At 41.4% G+C, this 20025-nt stretch overlaps 1 protein-coding gene across 9 annotated transcripts in view; it reads left to right on the top strand.

The window, feature by feature from the left end:
* The window catches only part of DNM3 (dynamin 3), a 177206-nt gene that overhangs the window by 83844 nt on the left and 73337 nt on the right, over nucleotides 1-20025 (top strand). For 2 of the 9 annotated variants that reach the window (XM_035332698.1, XM_035332699.1), the window contains one exon: nucleotides 2960-3201. The exons of the other annotated variants lie outside the window; for them this stretch is intronic. In XM_035332698.1, the coding sequence (XP_035188589.1) occupies nucleotides 2960-2974 (15 nt within the window). In that variant the 3' untranslated portion in view covers nucleotides 2975-3201. Of the gene's footprint in view, nucleotides 1-2959; nucleotides 3202-20025 lie in introns of those variants that run through there. 9 annotated transcript variants of the gene reach the window in all.

Genomic DNA, 20025 nt, shown 5'->3' with positions numbered 1-20025 from the left:
AAAGGATTTGAATGAGATGAATTTAGCTGAGTATCTGAGACTGCAAGATATACATTGTGTCTGGAGATGTGGCAGAGATCCCAGGCTGAGCTGGGATCACGGAGGGTTTTCCTCCATGAGCTCTCAAAGTAGAATCAACGAGACCTGGTAATACAGGAACCCCTCAACATTATTTTATGGTTGTTTTTCGAAGTCGAGCCACATTTAACTAACCTGTTTTCCTAAGAATTCTATGTGGGGGCTATGGAGTAAAAGCATCCTATCTGTATTAATCCAGTGCCACCTGCTGAGCCAGCAACTGCATTATTCAGTGTCTTCTCTGATATCAGAGGCATGCTGACACTGATAATCTGACCTCGGTATACAAGCTACTGTCTGAAGACATGTTTCTGGAAATGTGGAAGGTGCTCTGTTTTTTTTTTTTTTTTTTCCCAAGTTGTGTTGGGTAAAATATGTGCCCTCTCCTGCAGCACCTTGATCGCGTGTAGCATCAAGAGAAATCAGGGCTTATTTTACTTATTACTTTTTTTCCCCCTATATTTAAGTGCAATTAAAATGCTGTTTACTATAGGTTACTCTCCAACCCCCACCCCCACTCTTCTTAATTGTTTACTTGGAGCTCAGAGAATACAGTTCATTGTTAGGAAGAAAGAGAATAATTCAGACAACTTGGCCAATCAGGGCACAGCTTGTTTTAATTTTTGTACTGCCTCTATTGTGTGGAAAATATGACTTTTATAAGCGTGATAGTGCAACCATGAAATGAGAGTTTTTGAAAACGTTACATCCATAAAATGAGAGGGTTTCAGCAATCGATTATGTCCTCTAAGAGCAAAGTATAATGCGAGTCGCTGCAATCTTCAGCATATGCTGTGCAAATACTGCGACCAGAAGTCTACGTGAAAGGAACGTTATTTGCAAAGTCAAGTACTCAGAAGCTAGAAAATGCTGGATTTATGGCTGTTTGTGCAAATGTAATTCTTCCCTCTTGTATGTGCTTTCTGCACGCTGAATGAGGCAGGAGTCCCAGAGAAAAATAGTACGCAATCACGTAATCAGATACTTAATCACAATGCATACACATATGGGGCGGAATTAAGGTTGTGTGTGCAGCCGTAAATCTGACATTCCCTGACTCTCAGGTACTTGATGGTGAAAGAATTTCATTTAAGTTGCAACATTTGTTGGTTTTAGGTACGATTTCCTGACTTTAGAGAGGAAAAGGCTAAAACACAGTACGCAACTGTTAAGGGTGGATGAAACTCTTAACGATGGAAGCTCAGGGTGAGGGGCTGAACTTCCCAGCTGGCCCAATTCTCAAGTAACACAGCACGAGCTACTATGGATTCAAGCAGTGCAGTGCTGGGGACATTAGCTCTGCTTGCCCCAGCAATTAACCCACTGCAACTGCAAGCGCTCTACCTGCATTTTGGACCTTCTGCCTTCAGCATTGCAACACAAATCATTGCGAAAGGAGTTGTAGGGATTAACTGTGGAGGCTGGCAAGAGGCGAAAATTGTCTCTGTGCAGTGGGGATTAATGGCTAGATTCAGGTATTGTGGCCACGGGGAATGCCAAACTCAATCTGTTTTCCTGCTGGGTCAAGAGAAGTGGAATGATTTCATGTGATGGGGAGAAAAAAAAAAATCCCTTGACCTAAGGAATGCTTTTATTCTGCTATGTTTTATCAAGAGCCTACTACAAACAGCACAAATTTGAGAGATCTTCAAAGATAAATCCACAAGATGGATTAATAATGGGAAATGCGAGGGAGTTAAAGTATTCTAGAGTAATGTCATCTGCTAAATTTGAAATGGTGTGCCCGTGTTGAGTCTCTTACAATACATTAGGATTTTTGGAAAAGAATAGGAGGTTGTACGAAGTTATCAGTTCAATTTATCTTCAGTAAATAGCCTGTCAAACCTGATGGATAATTGTTCGTAAGTGTAGCGACCATCTTGCACAAAACAGCCCATCCCCGAACCAAAACAACCTATAGCTCTCCAAGTACTCCTGCCAGCAGCGAACTGCTTTTGGGAAGGCTTTGTGAGCTGAGCTTGGTGCAGCTCCCTTGTCGCTCTGCTGCCTTGACAGCTCCATCACAACGCTGAGCTTTGCTGTTGGGGCGCAAGTGGGATTTGTGCAAGCAGCCCTGTTTTTGGGTCAGAAAGCTCGCAGTGAAGTGAGTAGATTCTTGGCCTTCGACCCCTTGCTTTTTAATACATCACCTAAGTTCTGTAGCTCTCATGTGGAACCGCACTGATCAGAAGTGTAATGTGAAACTGATTTTGCAAAACAATAAATTGCAGAGAGCTTGAGGAAGCAGGTGGTTTTAGTTAGTAAATTGCACATAAAATACAAAACATCAGTAAATGGAAGTCTTGGCCCCAGGAGAGGAGAAGCCGTGTGTTTAGCCCACTTGCTTTCCCTGTTGTGGTGATTGGTTTAAGCTCGCTTGCCTTTGGCCCCGAAGGGGGCTGTTCTAGCAGCCTGGAATAGCCGGCGAACAGCAGAAGTCCAGTCACAACCTTCCTGTCTGCGTTTGCTGAGCGCTGTAAATAGTAAGTTACAGCAGCAAGGAATCCGAGCTTCACATGGGAATACCTCCCGTACGGGGATTTCCCAAGTCGCTGGATATGGCTGCTCTGTGGACCCCGTCAGGCAGAGGGGACGCCCGGACCCCGCGAGGCCGTGCGGCGCTTCTGCTCTGCGTGACCTCGTGTCGCTCTCAAAGACGAGCGAAATCATGCAAAGAAAAAAATAACCTTCCTTTGCAAACTGCATAGCTTTCCACGAGGCTCAGACGCGCTGCAGTAAGATAATGTAGTTGGTACTGAATTAATCTCACCAGTTTGATGCATGTGGTAAGGATGGCGGTTGCTTCAATCCTTACAGTACCAAGATGCATAAATGTAAACTGTATTTTCTGAGCTGAGCTCTCTTTAATGTTGACTTCTAGCTGTGTTGCTGCTAAACCCGTGCCCAGATCCAAGACTGCAGACGCTCACACACAATTAATCTCACAAATTTATGAATGCCAGAGCATGGAGCAAAATGAAAACAACTGGAGGAATGTATAAGGGGAATAATTGGACTGTATCCAGATGTGCATGTGTAAAACATCACCGATTGACTCCTCCCCCATATCCTGTCTGAAGAAAGGAATTTTTTTCAAAAATAAACTGGGGTTATTTGAAAGAAGTTGTGGTGTCTGAATGAAATCTAATAGGCAGGATTAGTGGCAATTAGGTACATTCTTTGCTGCTTGTTTCTTTGGTTTTGTTTTTTAACTCTTTTTGTATCACTGAATTTAACAGATCCCTTGCCAGTCTCAGTGTTGCAGCTAGAGCTTTTGCTTACACATATTTGAGCTGAAGGACTGAAAAAAAATAACAAAGATTGTAGGAGTGTGTGTGTTATGCCTTGTAAATTTAACGAGCAGCAGCGGGCATTTGTTGTCTGTTGGGGTATTTTCGTAGTGAAGGCTGGTTAAGACGCAGAGGAACACTTTCAAAGTTTTGTAGACAGAAACTTTACTAAATCAAAAAAAAGCCCTATCCCCATGTTATATTTGCAGCTTGGAAGAGAGGTGAAGTTTACACAGATTTTGTTAAGCTGCTGACTTTCGGTGAAAGGACTGTCATCGTGTGTGCAGTCAGGACCAGAGCCTTTCCTGTCAGCCACCACTGAACGCGTTCGGACAGACCTATGATTGCAGTGGGGCTGGGAAAGAAGAAAAAAGTGGAAGGCAAGGAGAAAAGTCTAGAGTGGAAAGAAATCAACTTTCTTTACTGCTTTGCTGATTAAAAATCTGTCGTGCCCCTAATTATTTTAATACGCTTTATGTTCTTCCTCTTTAACACATTGCTATGCCCACCTTTAAATACTTGAGTGCTTTCTCAGCACAAACTTTTCCTAGACATTTTGTAACACTTATTTTTCTCCCCGGATTAAGATAGCAGGAACCTTGGCTGAGTTTCACCAAACACCCTCACAGGCTTGCCCTAATGTCTCATGTTTACTTTGGTTCTACACCCAAATAGGTTGAGAAAATGAAAGAAATAGCACTGAATCTTCTTAAAAGCTGCGGTTGATACTTACTGTGGGGAAGACTCGTAATGTTCTGATTCTTTTTCTAGTCCTTGCTCACACAGCAATATCCCTGAATCCAAGGACACAAAAATAAAATAAAAACAAAACAAAAAACTGTGGGGTTTGGACCACGAGACTCTAGCCACCTCCCTCCACAAAAGCCTTTATCACAGAGGCACTCTGTGCTGATTTCTTTTCACAAAATCTCGTTTTGGATTTCAACCTTCATTTTAGCTCTGCTTAAAATGGAGCTGAAGCAATCTTACAGTTTGGCTCCTGTTGAAGGGATGGGTTAGAACTTAGGCTTTCTGTGTTTCAAGGAGTTAGATTTTTTCTTTTTTCTTTTTTTTTCCTAATGGAAAAGGACAGTCTAAACTGTCCAGGCAGGCTCATATTGTTGCCAGAGATGTAAAATTCTTGCGCTTAAACTGAATGAACACAGAGGCATGATACTGTTTTTACACCAGGTATAAAATTGCCAGACACAAATCTGATTTAACAGAATGTGTTTTTGAACTTAGTGTCAAAACGTTTCCACTAGAATACAGAGAAAGATATTTTTGAGAAACAGCAATAGTCCTTGGATAAAGAGCCCCAGAGATTCATCTGAAAATGCTTTATAGTTGGAAAGACTCTTTAAAAAAAATAAAAAAATCAGGGTTGCCGCAGCTCGTCATGTCGATCCGCTGAAGTTGCAGCAGCTGTTGAGGTGAGATGGAGTTGCCTTGGCAACAGCACATATTGTATAACAGTACCACACCACCATCACACCAGCGAGGTGAGAAGTAGTGTAAAAGCATTACTAAAATTTTATGATACGTCTGCTACGTTTTCAACCTTGTGGTTGGCTGAGTTTACCCAGCTTAGCTTTCCTGGAGCCCAGAAAGCTCAGCTGCTGAATACTACTTGGTGAAGAGAGGGGGGAGAAAACCAATCTGTGTGGTGTTTTTTTCAGTTGTAGTTAAGCTGTCTCTTTTTGTTAATTATGCCCATGCTCATATGCAGTTGCTGCTGGATGTAAATGCATTTCTCTCTCCATGCCTTCTTGTTACAAGAAGAGTAACTTTCACTGTTGTGTGATGAAAACAGTAGGAATTTCAAAAAATCTATCAAAAACATTGCAGAGAAAGTCCCAAAAACTGGCCTGGATTTGTGGCTGAATTTCAAATGTGGGCAAAATCCTTAGAGCGTTCAAATGGTGAGCTTTCTTTATCTGTGACAACACCAAGGTACCGTGCTTTCTTTCGCTTTGCTTTCTTTCACAGAACGGTTAAGGTCAGAAGGGACCTCTGGAAGTCATCTGGTCCAACCCCTCTGCTCAAGCAGGGACACCAATCCTTTGTGCTTTCCACAGCTGCTTAAGTTAAGGGAGTATATCATCGCTTCCAACCACATGACTCACAAGGGGTATCTGTTTGAGTGCCCCACCCTCTATATCATACTTTCAGCTACAGAACTTCATATCTATTATTTTACTACTCTAGTGGCCTCCAAAAGATCTTTAAGCCTCTTTTAAGCTTTTCTTTGCTAACAAGCACATGTTGGGGGTTAGCCATGTAAATTTGCCACCTACCTCTGCCGCTATTGCCATGTAAATTTGCCACCTACCTCTGCCGCTATTGCACTACTTTTTGATTAGCTTTATCCAATAAAGATTCAGATCACTTTGAGTCTTAGTTTTGGCTGTGGTATTTAGATGCCTTTTATTAGAAATCAGATTAAAAACAGTGGCCAGGTTACTTCATAGTTTTAACCTTGGAAGTTTGTGTGTATTTGGTGGGGGGAGGATGTGCAGACACAACCAACCAAAAGGTTGGTATGAACCTGAAGCAGAGGGGGGGGGGGAGCAGCAAGAGGAGCAAGTGTTGTGAAAACCCCACAAATCAGAACCACCTGGTCATAGTAGTGAGTCCTGCATAACATAAAGAAGAGCTAACTTCACTTGCAATGTCCAAAAACAAACCTACAAGATGCTGCCCAAAGCGCTAGTTAATAATTATTGCACACAGCTTGGAGCCAGCCCAGATTCTACAGGGCTGTTGGATCCTCTCATGGGTTTATGCATACCATAGTGATTATTGAATGATTTTTCAAGGGCTATTGTATGCTCTTACTCCTGGGATTTGGTGCCTCTAGTGTTGAGCTGTGGAACTATTTAACAAAGCTGCATCGACAGTAAGTATGGCAGCGTTTCTGCTCTCTAGCGATCTCTTGGTCGCTCTAAGTTCAGTTGGTGTAAGCGTGCCATACAGTTCTGAATACAATGGCTTCTTGTGCCTGTGAGCTGATCTAGCTGCAGAATGCTTTGTGAAAGTTATTCATAGTGCGCTTAGAGTTGTTGGAGGCACCTACTGCTGTTTTTGAGAATCAGAGGGCGTTCAAAAGGCATCTCACTTGCTCAGCTCCATTTCCCATTTACTGCACTTGGAGCAAGATCAGCCTTTATCATGTAATGCTGCTCACTGAGCGAGCTTACAGCCGTTCTGCGTCTGAAAGCACTGTTATCACAGCTGTACAGGTACCCGTGCTGCTGAGCTTATTAAAAGTCAGGGCTCTCTCACCTGGGTGCAGCCCTTGGAAATAGACCTGTCCTACTCCAGATTTGTGCTCAGTATCTGTGCTGTGCAGAATGATAACTTCTTTTGAGTCTTTGGTACAGGTGATGCTGTGTTCTCTTTTGCAGTATTGGTCAGTATAGCAAAGGATATTTGATGTTAGCATCTCTACCAGCAGCACATAGAGGAGCCAGTTCTGCCAGGTCTGTCTTGAGAAATGAACAGTTTGCGGCTTTTCGACTCATTGCAGGGAGCTTGCCCCAGGTGCTGACCCTTGCAGGGTGAAAGTTCTTGTAATAACCATCTTTCCTCACAAAGAACTAGGCACAATGCTGGCTCCTCCACCATAACTTGCCCCCGCTGCTGTGTGGGAGCCCATTTCAGTTTTCTGGGCAGTAGCAAACTGCTACCGTTCTGTGGGCAGGTATGATGACAGGCTGCAGGGCTGTGTCTTGTATTTATCTTCTACCTGGGAGCGCCCTGTGGTGTTTCTTGGACAGGATTAAAGGGTGCAGAAGGCTTAATGGGTAAACGTAGCAGAGGATCCTTTAGTAAATTCACTCCTACTGGATCGAGAGAGAGACTGAGGTTTTCTAGAGAGCTGCTGGAAATACTTTTTTTTTTTTTTTTTTTTTCCTAGAGATTTGCAAAGTAGCAACCAGGAGGTTTTTTTCCTGTGTGCACGTAGTTTTGGACTCAACTCTGTGACATAGTGTGCATTGTCTGCAGTCCTCATGAAAACTCCTGAACTCCTGAACTCCTCATGAAAACTCCTCTGCTAGGGAGAAATGGGGGTCAGGGCGCTTGCTTAGCTCCTGTTGGTGAGAGGTGTAGACAGCCCCCACAACAAAAGTAATAAATAAACAAAGAGGAGTTGCTAGTAAATAAGTATATCCTGAGGGCTGTCTCTCTTTACCTCAGCATTAGAGTTGTTTATTCTTCAGGCTATTGAAAGCTAGGAAGAAGAAATTGAAATAACATTGATGAGGGAGGAATCTTTCCTCACAGAGGACTTTCAAACCGATGATACTACGTAGAACAAGCCCTACTTTGTTCCTAGCAGATGCATTTCTGTTTTGTAGTTGCGTAGCTTGACAGTTCATAATTTATTTGAGCGTGGCTGCATGGAGGCAAGTCTTAAAAACAGTATCAGTTTGTAAATAATCCTCATCTTCCTAACATGATATGGTCGTGCAGCCCTTTGAAATAGGGTCTAGCTGCAACATCTGAGAAAAGAGCACATTACTGGAAAACTGCCAGATGACCTCCAAGCTTTCTGTCAAGGTGATGAGGATTGTTAGCCCTTGGGGCAAGAACTGTTGTAAGTATTTTTACAGTACCAATTTGAAATATTCCCGATCCCTAGATGCTCCTGCAATGCAAGTGATGATAATGGACCTTTTGAGTTCAACAGTAGACTAAAATTACCTGAATTTCTCAGACCTGCCCACCTTCTTCTGCTTAGACGCGTACAATCTGGTGTGTATTTTTACCAGTAAGTAGAATACACTAGGTTCTACTGAGACATCCCTCCTTATTAACCCCAAGTAGCTGTAGCATTTGGGGCTGAAACGTTTTGTTAAGTGCGCATTTTAGTTACTTGGGTGAACGACCATCTCACTAACCTATCAAATCTTCCAATGATTCTAATAATAATTTGATTCTTGGAAGTGATTTTCTATTAGCTGAGGCAAGCAAATTATTACCTTGGCACTTGGAGCAAAGCGTGTGAACCAGAGAAAAAGCTATTAGGAAGAGGATCAGAAAACTGAGGAGTACATCAGGCTGTTAGATGTCACAAAGATGCCTGTGTTCTGTGCGGGAGTTGTTGTCATGCTGTGTGGATGGAGGCTGGCATGGGTGGGCGCACAGTCTGTCTGCAAGAGGTTTGGCTAACTGGCTTCTGGGAATCTTGAATAAGTGGCCGTAGCCCTTCTTTTCCAGTTAGGAAAGGTTTTCATAGGGGTAAATGAAGAATTCCGGGAAAGCGTTGTCACATAGTGCCTTGGCTGAAATACATCCATTTTTCTGATCGGTAGAATGTGGGGCTTCAGCAAGATTAAAACGCTGAAGCATGAACAGAAAGAAGTCACTGAAGTATGAATTGCTGTACGCGTTGGTAAAAGTGAAATGGACAGCCTTTTCCTGTCTGTGAAGTCACTTAACAAACCAGAGAGGCCGGAGCTGTTTTGAGGGTTGTAAAAAGCAACAGCATAAGAGATGTCCATGACCCTAATCTGCAAATAAGGGTTGTACAACCAGGAATGTCCTTGGGTGATTTAGTACTGTGGGAGTAATCGCTGCAGATGAGACTGGACACAGAATCTTCTTTACTTTTTAATGCAATTTGTAGCCTATCCTCAGCTATTGATAAAGGTCATAAAAAGAGAAAACTAACCTTCCCAGGATGTGAGTAGCTTTTATGTATTTTATGAGATATTCCATGTGCTAATCCATGATTCTAAGCATATCTAATGTGCTGTTTATCTGAACATTTTCCTAGTTTTGTACTGCCCTTTTAACTTTATTAGCAAGCTAACAAGTGAGAATTAAAGTCAGGGTAGTGGTTTAAACGCTTTGCAAGAATAGTCTTGTAACTCAAAAAATAGGATGAACTGTGAAAAGCTGTGACTCAGTTTATACTTCTTCCACTGTTTATCTCATCATTGGTAAGGTCGCTGTAAAGAGGTACTGCCAATGTGAAATGAGACTTCAATCTGTAACTTTGTTGTCTGTTAGACGCAAACGAAACTTCACCATAATGAAAAAGCTAAGGGCAAACAAAAGCTCTCCACTTTAGGCAACACGCATTTGACAGCATTTTGAAATGTAGCAATTCCCATCCTGAATCAGATCAGCGTTTTATCTGCACACAGCGTGTTTGTCTGTGAAAGCAGCAAGTGCCAGATGCTGCAGAGGAGCTAAATCAAAAGGAATGCTACAGTCCCCACAGCAGACAGTTGGGTAGCGTTTGGCTCACTCCCTGGTTTTATGAAGCTTTATTTCCCTTGCATTATTTCCTCTTTTCTTATCTAATGCAACTGTGGGCTCCAGAGTGATTCCAGGAATCCTTTCTGCTGAATTCTTAGTCTCAAGGATGCTTGGCATCAGTAGTGGCCATAGCTTAAGTATGTGCTTTGTTTAAAGAAACTTCTGTTTATCAGCTTTCACAGAGGAAATGCAAAAGTCAGTCCCTTGTTTGATTTCATCCTCTGTTTATGCTGGAGCAAGCAACATTCCCAAACACAGAATACTAATTATAAAGCTTCAGAATGGTAGCTGGGTACTTGGAGGGATAGGTAGAGCCCTACACCGCTGAGTGCAGTAGTGTTTGGTTTAAGTTAACACATCACATTAATCTCCCTTTGATCACAAACTGATCTATAAAATGGTGCATCTTCCCTTTAAGAGCTCAATTTAATAGTTCATGTTTCTAGAGGGCACTTAATCTGTTATTCAGTGCATAAGGGCAAAGCCTAAGTGTTGTCTAAGCACTTAAATACTGGTTTTAATGCTATTGAGCATTTTAATGCTCAACAACGGGTTAAGAATACTGCACATTTTTGGTAACGCTAGAAGCCGTAATGGGTGGAGTACGGCGATGGGCGTTTTACTGTAGCTGGCCTGCCTAACCCCTTACTGTACAGCTGAAATACAAGACTCAAGTGATGGCCAGCAGGAAAGTGGATTCTCAGGAAGCAGTGTTTAATGAAGCCTGTTTAAAAACCTCTGCTGTGCAAAAGAGAGTTGTGTTCTGCAGTAAGAGCAAGGATTTCAATCACTTTCTAATCACTAGCTTTTTCTTGTAAGTGCTGTAGGGAAAAACATTGCAAAAACAGTTTTAAGGAGTTAGGAAAGCTCATTAGCAACTAGTTACTGAAGTACGTTTCTACATACTCTACCCAAGTTAGAATCATCAAATTAAATAAAAGATGTTTTTTAAATATAGTTTTGAATGTGGATATGTATTGATAGACACAGCGATTCTCTGGCCAGTTTAATTGCTGTAATAAATTTGCAGTAAACCTCTTGGAAATATTTTTTTCCAGATTGGTACATCCTTACGTAAAGAGAAGACCGCTTCCTCCTTTGTCTCATTGTTAACTACTATAAATTTTCAGGTAGATTTTTGTAATTGGTAACAACGCAAGAAATCCCAGCTGTATGGAAAAGTATGGAAAACGTAAGCACCCACTGGTCAGTAAGCTGTACTTCTAACAACAGAAACTCTAGGAAGAAATGCCTTCTTTTTTTTTTTATGCCTTTCAAATTAGCCTCATGAAGATCATACGGGGTGCTTTGTGGGAGGGCATTCCAGACTGTGGGAGCAGAACAAGTGCCTTTAGGCATTTGAGGTCAAAATGTGAACAAGGACTTCAGACATTTATAGCTGTGTTTCTCCTTGCTTATTAAAAGATTTATCTTGACAGTTTAGGGACAGTTTATATAGCAATCTTAATTTGGGGATAAGAATGCTGTATTGGCACAAGTTATGTGACATTTTGAATTTTATGTTCTCTAGGAGCTTCTTCGCTGTGCCCAGTGCATATGTTCCTATAGCTTTCATGTAAGATGCATGAAATAATGCTTTTCTGTAAATTATTTGCTACTGAGATAACAGGACAACACCCTACTCTACCAAGTGGAAACGATGACTCCTGGGCTAGGCTGGGACCCAGCCAGAAGGGGATAAAGGAATGCATGTTGCAGTATTTCCCAGAGTCTTGACCCCTTCGTTCTTGGAGCAGAACCAGATGTTGACCTACCCTCTGGACCATGGAGGTGCCTCTGTGCGTTGAGGCTCTTGCTCAGCTGGTCTTGCCGTTACGTGGGGGAGAGCAGGTGCCCCACTCCCCTGGGTTTAGTTTGGACTGGCAGCTTGTTGTGCAGACTGGCAGCCACCATGCTGGATAAGCATGGCTAGCCTTTCAGACGTGCACCAATGAGTAAGTAAAACAAATTCTCTAGTTCTGCAGTTGGAGCCCTTACCTCTGTCTTCAGCACCTCTGCCCTGCTGCAGCCAAGACATAGCTACCAGCACCCTCCCGGTGAGCACAGCGCGGGAGCTGGGACTTTGGAAAAGCAGTTCTGCAGAGAAGGAGCTAGGGGATGCAGACCTGGAGTAAGCAAATTTGTCTGCACTGGGGTAGAGCAGAGAGAAGAGAATGTGCTTAAAAAAGAAAAACATTTGTGAATCTCTGGCTTTGGCTGTGTTTTCAATGAAGGGTTACATATTGTCTTGTACAGCAGAAATGCTAGCTGCAGTGTAAATAGAGTAAGAGCAGGCTTGGTTTCAAAGAACCCTTGTGCTTTTTAACTCCGATTTGCTCTTCTGTTCATTTCATGTAATTTAGATAAGAGGTTTGCACATCAGTTACAGTTTTTCCTCTTATGTCTTTAAACTGTTGATTCAAAACAGAGGCACTTGAGAGCGCTGAAAGAATAGTGTGTGAGTGGGGGGTGGTGAACTTAGTTTATGTTAGTGCTTCATTTTCTTTAACTTACTTCTTTTCCTAATATCTAACTTCAATTATTTTTATTGTTTCTTAAGCTTTGTAGTGAAGGTTAGTGTGAAGGATTGAATATTGGAGGTTTCTCAACATGGTCTGTCAGTAGGTTTTCCACTCAACTAGGCAGTGAGTCAGCTTTTTCCTTGGTCTCTCTTTTAATTAAGATACCTTTTTATCACCAAGTCCCATACTGTAAGTCATTGGAGTGATGGCTGAAAGTCCAGGTGATAGTGACGCACACTTCTTGTTCCTTAGATGCCCACAGGGACTTTCAGAACATCTGTCCCTGTGTTTTGATGTAAACCCCACACATTTGTGTGTTTGTAAACCCCACACATCAAGAACATTTGTTCCTGATTCCTTGATTCCCTGACTTTCCTAGGTATTTTCTGACTGCTTGAACAGAAATAGAAAGATCCGTCAGTTTTCTAGATGATGTGAATTATCCCACTAGGTCTTTGATACATGAATTAAGTCATAATTCTGATTTTGTATTGAAAACTTCTAGATTCTCCTGTTTGTTTTGTGTGCTATTAGTAGGTCAGTCCACATATATTTTAGATACCTTTGTGGCAGTTTCTTCTATAAGTTTCCTACATTTATTCCCTCCGCTACAGTCTCTTATCCTGGTCACCACGTGCAACACTTATCAGTAGGTCTTCCTACATTCTCATTTTCGTCTTTGAGACTATTTGAACTGCTTTAAAGCTGTCCTCACTGTATTCCTCTTCCCCACAACCCTGCTTCCCTTTTTAGGATCTGGATAAGTAGAGGACAAGAGTTCTAATTCTGTAATTTAACGTCTTTTTAAGCAGCCCTGTTTGTGTAGGGGTGTCTGTGTTTGTGAGGGCAGTGAGAATTTTCTTAGACTGTGGGGTAAGTTGAGGCTTTATAAGCTAATTCATTTTAATTAGAAATGTGTTCTTCATGAAGGTCAGCTTCAGTCAGTTTTTGTGCTAAACAGTCCTAATAATGGAATAATGCAGATCTTTTTACTTGCATTGTTTAAGCTCAGGGAACTTCGAGTACAATAGGAATTAGAGTACAATTATTCTTGATTCAGTGGTGTATGTTTGTTACGTATTTTTTCTCTTTTCCAGCAAGTAAAAGAAAAATTCCATGATGTGGAATTCTCTTCTATATGGTCTCGTGTCCCAAACAGCGTCTGGGATTTTGTTTGTGTCTTCTGAATATATCAGAGCTCACTGCGTTCCCATCTTCACTTACCTTGGAGAAGGAAGTGGGCTCTGTTTTGCAAGAGGACTGCAACACACAGTTACAGTCCCAGTGCAAACAGCGACTCTCTCTGCGGAAAGGCCCTGGATGTAGTGGTCTTTGTCCACCTACAATCTGTGACTTGCACTCGAGTAGTCTTCCACCTCTGGCACCAGATGTGCCCAGCAGTAGAAGGGGGAGGTGAGTGCAGAAATAGAAATGAAATCAAGAGGAATTTGGGTTCACCTGTAAAGACTCTGCCAGGTTGATTAAATTTTTAAATCTTAGGTTTGTGTTCTTACACTGAAGTGTGTTTTTCCCTTGTCTGAATTAGGTTCCCCCTTCCCATGTCTGAAGTGCAATTTCAGGGCATATTGAAATGTATTTGAAGTATTCTCTTTCCATTAGGGAATGTGAACTTCTCTTAACTGTAAAATTTCCGCGTTTATACTGCCTGGTTTTTGACAGATATTTCTTTTTTATTTTGAGTAATGGCAATAGTTCTGTAATGCGTTTTATTCAAATCTGTGCGTTTAGCCTTATGTCTATTGTCAGGTACTTTTTTCCATGAATTACCAGTCAGCATACAGTTTGGTAATTTGTTAGTCTAAAGCCCTCATTATTTCAAACTATTTTAGTGTAATATATTATTAGACATTTAAAATAAATTTAAACTGCTAGACAATTTAGTTTTTATAACCTTAGGAATATTCTCAAAGGGGAATAGAATGTTATTTCAGCAAAACGAATGAATTGAGAAAATAACTAAAATACACATTAAATTTGGGTAATGTAAACTTAAAAATGGATTACAGAAAATCACGTTGCTTAATAGGATGTTTAAATAACTCCTAGAAAGACCTGGAATATTTTTAATGAACATTTCATTTAAACGTTTTGTTTCAGTATTTTTGAGGCTCTTGGGTGGTGGTGTAGTTACTGAAATACTTTTTGGTTGTTTTATTTTTGTTGTCGTCGTTGCATGGACAGCTTTGCAATAAGCTGTCCTCTTTGCTTTATCTTCGAGTGTCTTGAAAACGAAATGAAAAAAATGTTTGTCTTAAACGTTGTTCTTCGTTACAGTAGAACACGTTAAAAGATGACCTCTGCTGATATTCAGAGTCAGCATGTGAAATCGATTAATTGACCGCTAATAAGATGATTTACACCGGTAAGACTTGGTAGTATGAATTTAGTTATCAAAATGAGCCAAAGAATTAATTTACATCTAGAAAATTATAAACTCGTGGGGTTAGTACTTGATAGTTGGCTTCACTTATGTATTCCATACTGAAATTTAAGTTTGTACCGATATTTGTAAAGCAGTTGTCTTCTTTTAAATTAAATTTTTCTCTTGTTGCTGCCATGCCTCCTCAATGTTGAACTAATCTCAGTCTGTCAGTGTTAGAGAAGGTCTGTAATATATTTTTTCCAGCAGCAGTTCCTTGTTGGTTGCAGTATCTGTAAAAGCTAAGGACGTTAAGGAGCAATGGAGTATATCTTTCAAAGCACAAGTAACAAGTAATGGGAGTGTTTTGACATAGTGTTTAAAGAAAAAAAAAAAACACCATGGAATTTGGTTTCCAGCCCAGAACTTTGACTGACTGTCTGGGAATTCAGTGCTGTATGTCAGTGTTATGTAGAATTAGTGTATGTGCTTTGGAGTGGTTCTTTACAAATATAAAAGTGTCCTGTGAGTTTAAGGCCAGTGTATTGATGGTTTACAATGTTCTCTGTCAGCGTTGAAGAAGACCTACATTCTTGAGGAAGTGCTATGTCTCCAAATAAATATTTCTCCTCCTTCTGGAGAAGCAGAAGTGTTATCTATCTTGTCTGCAACCTGACTGTATACTAGAAAAATTCGTTGTTCTTGCAGCCTTGTTTCAACTTTTAGATGTTAGTGCACCATTTCTGTTGTCTTTTCTATGTTTGCACTGCTGTCATTACCTCTTGCATTGACCTTGTTTTTATTCTGAAACTCCTGGAGACTTCCAAAGACATTGCAAATTTCATAGGTTCTTTGAGACAGCAGATGTTGAGCACGTATAGACAGTTGTACTGGAGCAAAACTTGATGTCTTTTTTATTGGCTCTTTAAAGTCTTGTTTTCTTAAAATCACTACAACAATATCTATCCAAGCTGCCATTTACAATTTTTTAGTTTGATAAAGACAGTTCTTACAGCTATTTCGATTAGTGGTTAGATTTTGTTTTTTCCTTAGGAAAAGGCTTGTTCCCTAAGTGTGTTCCTGGGGAGTCCCAGCCGACACAATCCTGACAGAGATGATGAAGTGAGTGCAGGTGTTTACCATCTTAGCAGAACTCCTAGTCTGCATGATGGTATATTCCTTTTCTTTTTTCCTCCCCAAGCAAATAGCATGGAATACAAGAGAATGTTAGGTATGATTCGGAGTAATGTTTGGTTATAGAAATCCAGGCAAGGGGTAACTGGAATTCTCTAAAGATCCTGTTATTTTATGCAGAGGAGAAATGACATGTTTCAAAATGTCATAGCAAGAAATGAAAAGGTTCAGTGTTGGTTTGGATTAGACAAGATAGAAAATTAGAAAAATTATCAAAAATAATTTTAATGATTGGTAAGGGTGTATTTTGAGATGGTGAAAGAATGCAACTGAAGAGTGTTACTCTGGCAGCGAGTGAAGACCTCACCCACCATTCAGAAGCAAGGGAAATTCCTTCTTCCAGTTACTGATAGGCCAAGACGTACTCGCATCTCCCACTTTCTGTGCTCATTGCTCACAGCAATGACAACAGAGTCGCTGGTGACTGAGCTTTTGTGGCTGCTTGGGTGGCAATTGCTCTGGCAGCCAGAAGTGGCACGGATGTTGCCTCCTGACTTCAGCACCCCGCTTTCCTCGGTGCCTCTCGCACTGCGCAGCAGCAGTCCCCCTCTGCTTGCAGCCCTGGGCTGTGGCAGCACACGCTTGGTCTCTTAGCAGAAGACTGTAGCCATCGCCTCCAGTGAAGTCAAACTGATGCCAGAGGACTGAAAATTTGATTCGGGTTTAAGCTTAATGTGTTTCACTAACCCCTTTCCTAGCTATGCGCTCTGTTCTACCTGGCTGCAAAGTGCAGCTTTGGATACTCTGCTATCAGACATCAGCAGTGTCTGCTCAGGACTGTGTAGCTGGGCCTGCGGGGGAATTGCTTTCGGTGCCAAGTGCTTGACAGTTCTCATCTAATGTTTCAGCATTATCTTGTCACTCTGTTTCAGCAAGGGTACAAAGGTGAGCACGTATGGAATTGACAAAGATGTCTGTCAGTAGATGAGTTCTGCAGTCACACGGAGGGCAGTGATGACAGCTGAGCAGTTGTGGCTATTTCTGTTTGAGGAAGTCTCCTTCCTTCCAGAGGTGCTGCTTTAGGCTTTCCCAAGCTGTGGTACCTCCCGCTGACAACCTCTGTCTGAATTCACCATCTTCCATGGTATGTAAAGGGAACAATGCAGTAGAATTTGGGCCTTCATTCCTGTTATGTGTTGTTAAGGCGTTGTGTGCTTGATGCACTTACCTTTTAGCGACAATGCAGCAGGACCTCTTTTCTGTATTCTACTGCGAGCAGGCAGCCAAGCAACACACAACAGCTAGCAGTGTGTTGTTTCCTTTATTGCATACATTTACATGTATGGAAACAGCATGCCATTATCAGGAGAGAGCTTGTGGGTGAGCAGCCCTTGGGCATTCCCATTTAATATGCAGCATCTGTAGATTCAAAACCACTGTGTATGCGCAGCTCTCCTACAGACACTTCCTTCCACACACATTTCCTACTGCTAGAAGTTAGCAATAGGCTGTAACATGGTGCCTAGCACCTTCTAGTCATGTGGGGTGTTTTTGTTGTTTGCTTGTTTGTTTTTAAATGAGAGTAACTTTAAAGAATGCTTTGGCATTGCTTCTTTTGCTGTTTTTCTCTAGCTCTTGATCGTTCTTCAGATATAATAGTTTCATGTTATCTTGGATGTTTGACCAGCTTTTTTTTTTTTCTGTGTTCCCATACTCATCCTTGTCAGGTTCCTTTTTCAGAGCTGAGTTATTGTTCAGTGTTTGCTATGGTGAAGTCTGCATTCCCCACTCGCATTCAAATCCCTGCTGGGACAGATGATGTACATTGAGAAAAGACTGTAACCATCCCAGGACAGACTTCTGAGACAAGTTAAGGTCAGTTTGAGGAACAATTTGGCTGTGAATTTCAGGAGTGTTTCCATCAGGGACAGTTCCATGGAAACAGTCTTCCTGATGAGTGTTTCCAAGGAGGCTTCAGTCTAATAACCATTAATTTCAAAGGACAGAGGGTTGCAGATTTTCCCTGCGCATCACCATAATTATTTTAGGATATTTTTAGTCAAATTCTGAAACACATTTCAAAACCAACTCTCTTGATGTTTTGATGGCATATGTCACTTAGCATTTGAAGGTAATGTTCTTGATATAAAGGAAAAGTGATAGATGCTTATGGAGTGTTCAATTATTATTTTTTTATTTAATAAAGAAGCATCCCCAGAGTTACTTATTTTACCAAAACAAATATATATTTTCATAAAGGAGTGAGCATATGGTCCCCTTACTCTTTCGTTATAATTCAACAGTTTCTACTACATAGAGCAAAGAATGAGATAACTTCAGACGGTTGTCTCAGGAGTTAATGTTTTCTGTGACCCAAGTATCCTGGTTTGCCTTTAAAAGAAGAGGGAGGGGGGAAGCTGAAATGTAGCTTTCAAAAATGCTGCTATTAAAAAGAAAGAAAAAAGAAAAGAAAAAGGAAAAAAAATAGAAAGAGGAGGGGTGTGTGGGGGGAGAAGACTTGACACCAGAAGCTCTGTCATACCAGAGTTTCTCTCGGATGTCTGGAAAAAGTCTTATACTTCTGGGATGCTTTCCAAAATATTTTCAGTGACCATTGCCACAGGCGTGAACTTCTTAATGCATTTTGCAGTAATCTCCACCACAGTGAAATTGATTACTGTCTGAAAGCTTTTAATGATAACAAGCAAGTAGGGCAGCGCAAATACCATGAACTAATTTATGTCTGTGTATTTTGTTGCATCTTCAGGAGACCTGCAGAGACAGATGTGTTGCCTCAGGAAAATCCTGCTTAATTTTTTTTTTACATAATTATGTAATTGCTTATTTATCATTTGATTTAGAGGGATTCTTTTTTTCACACATGCATGCACACACGTGTGCACGCGCAACCACACAAAGGATCTGGAAACTGTCTCTCTCTCGGATATTTCTTTCGGTACCCAAAAAAAAAGTGTGCATTGATTTCCTGAGTTTGAGGTTTTCTAGGATTTATTTTATAGAAACTGAAATGCATTCAAAGGCTTGGAGTAGTTTTAAGAAATGGCTTCTCCAGCAGGAAAAAAAAGGTACCATAGCAAAGGTGTATCTTTTTCATATATCTTTAAGGGAATTTTGGGAGGCTTGTAAACGAGGGTCTCTTCTTTTTATGTGCAAGTTGAGGGAGTTCAAAAAACTGAAAATACAGTTAAACTTGTGTTTTTGTTTTTGTTTTGTTTTTGGTTTAATTGTTATTATTTATTATTTATTTCTGTTAACTTAGTATTCCTAATGCAAGAAAAACTTCAAAACCGAAATATGAGCTGCACACCTATTCAACGAGAATAGGTCTCAGGAATTCTGTTTTCTCTTTAAGGAAAAAAAGATACTCACAGATAAGCAAAGTTTTAAACTATATGAATGGAAAGCCTTACACAACAGAGAAGTTAGATCCCACAGGCCCTGGTATGTCAGTGTCACTGTGCCTTCTGCCAGCACAGACATGCAGCACTACGGCCCTCCATCCTGTGCTATGGCTCCCACAAACCACGGTGATTGATGGATGATCCGCAGTAGGTGAAGAGCAAAAAATACGAACTTGAGCACCAGCAGAGAAAAACAAGCTGTCATAAGCAGGCTTCATTACAAGGGATAAAAAGGTCAAAATATACTTCCACCCCCCTGCCTTCCTTCAGAGCAGCCACTAGACGCATCCAAGCAGAATTTTTCCAGACTGTTAACTGGTTCATCAGTCGGGGCTTTCTCTCAATTTTAAATGCCAGCACCACTTCAGTGAGGAGGAATTGCTGGCGTCTTTCCCAGACAAGATTTCCCAAATTCAAAATGACCTTTCAAGATTCTAACTAATAGGAGCTGAACAGAGGTTTCCTCTCCATCAGGCCCTTTCTCAGATTGATCCACTGAGAGCACGTCCCCCAGCGTGGAACAGGAAAAGCCCTGCCCTTCTACCTGTGATGATAAAAACCTCTTTTGAAGAGGGACGATCTTAAATCATTTTCTTCTACATCCCAGAAACTATCAAACTTCTGTTGGATGCCCTGATTACGGAAAGGCACAGGGAACCAGCAAACTATCTGGCGTTTTTATTTTGGGTCCAACCATTCACGGTCTGAATCAACACAATGGGATTCACAGTTACCTGCCACAGGGCTGAGGCAGAGGGGTGAGAGGAATGGCAGAAGAGCCCTGGAGCAGGGAATTAAGCTGCTGGGTGTGTGGTTGTGCCACACCAGTGGGCTGGCTGGGCTGGAGGAAGGGCTACAGCATCATCCTGCACTGCAGCCTACGCCGTGGTGAGCAGTCCCTCGGGGACAGCAAGGTCCTCGGCTGGCAG

The sequence above is a fragment of the Oxyura jamaicensis genome, chromosome 8, assembly GCF_011077185.1.
Source record: "Oxyura jamaicensis isolate SHBP4307 breed ruddy duck chromosome 8, BPBGC_Ojam_1.0, whole genome shotgun sequence".
Taxonomy (NCBI): domain Eukaryota; kingdom Metazoa; phylum Chordata; class Aves; order Anseriformes; family Anatidae; genus Oxyura; species Oxyura jamaicensis.
Note: the sequence above shows the minus strand (reverse complement) of the source record. Positions and strands in the feature narration are given on the sequence as shown.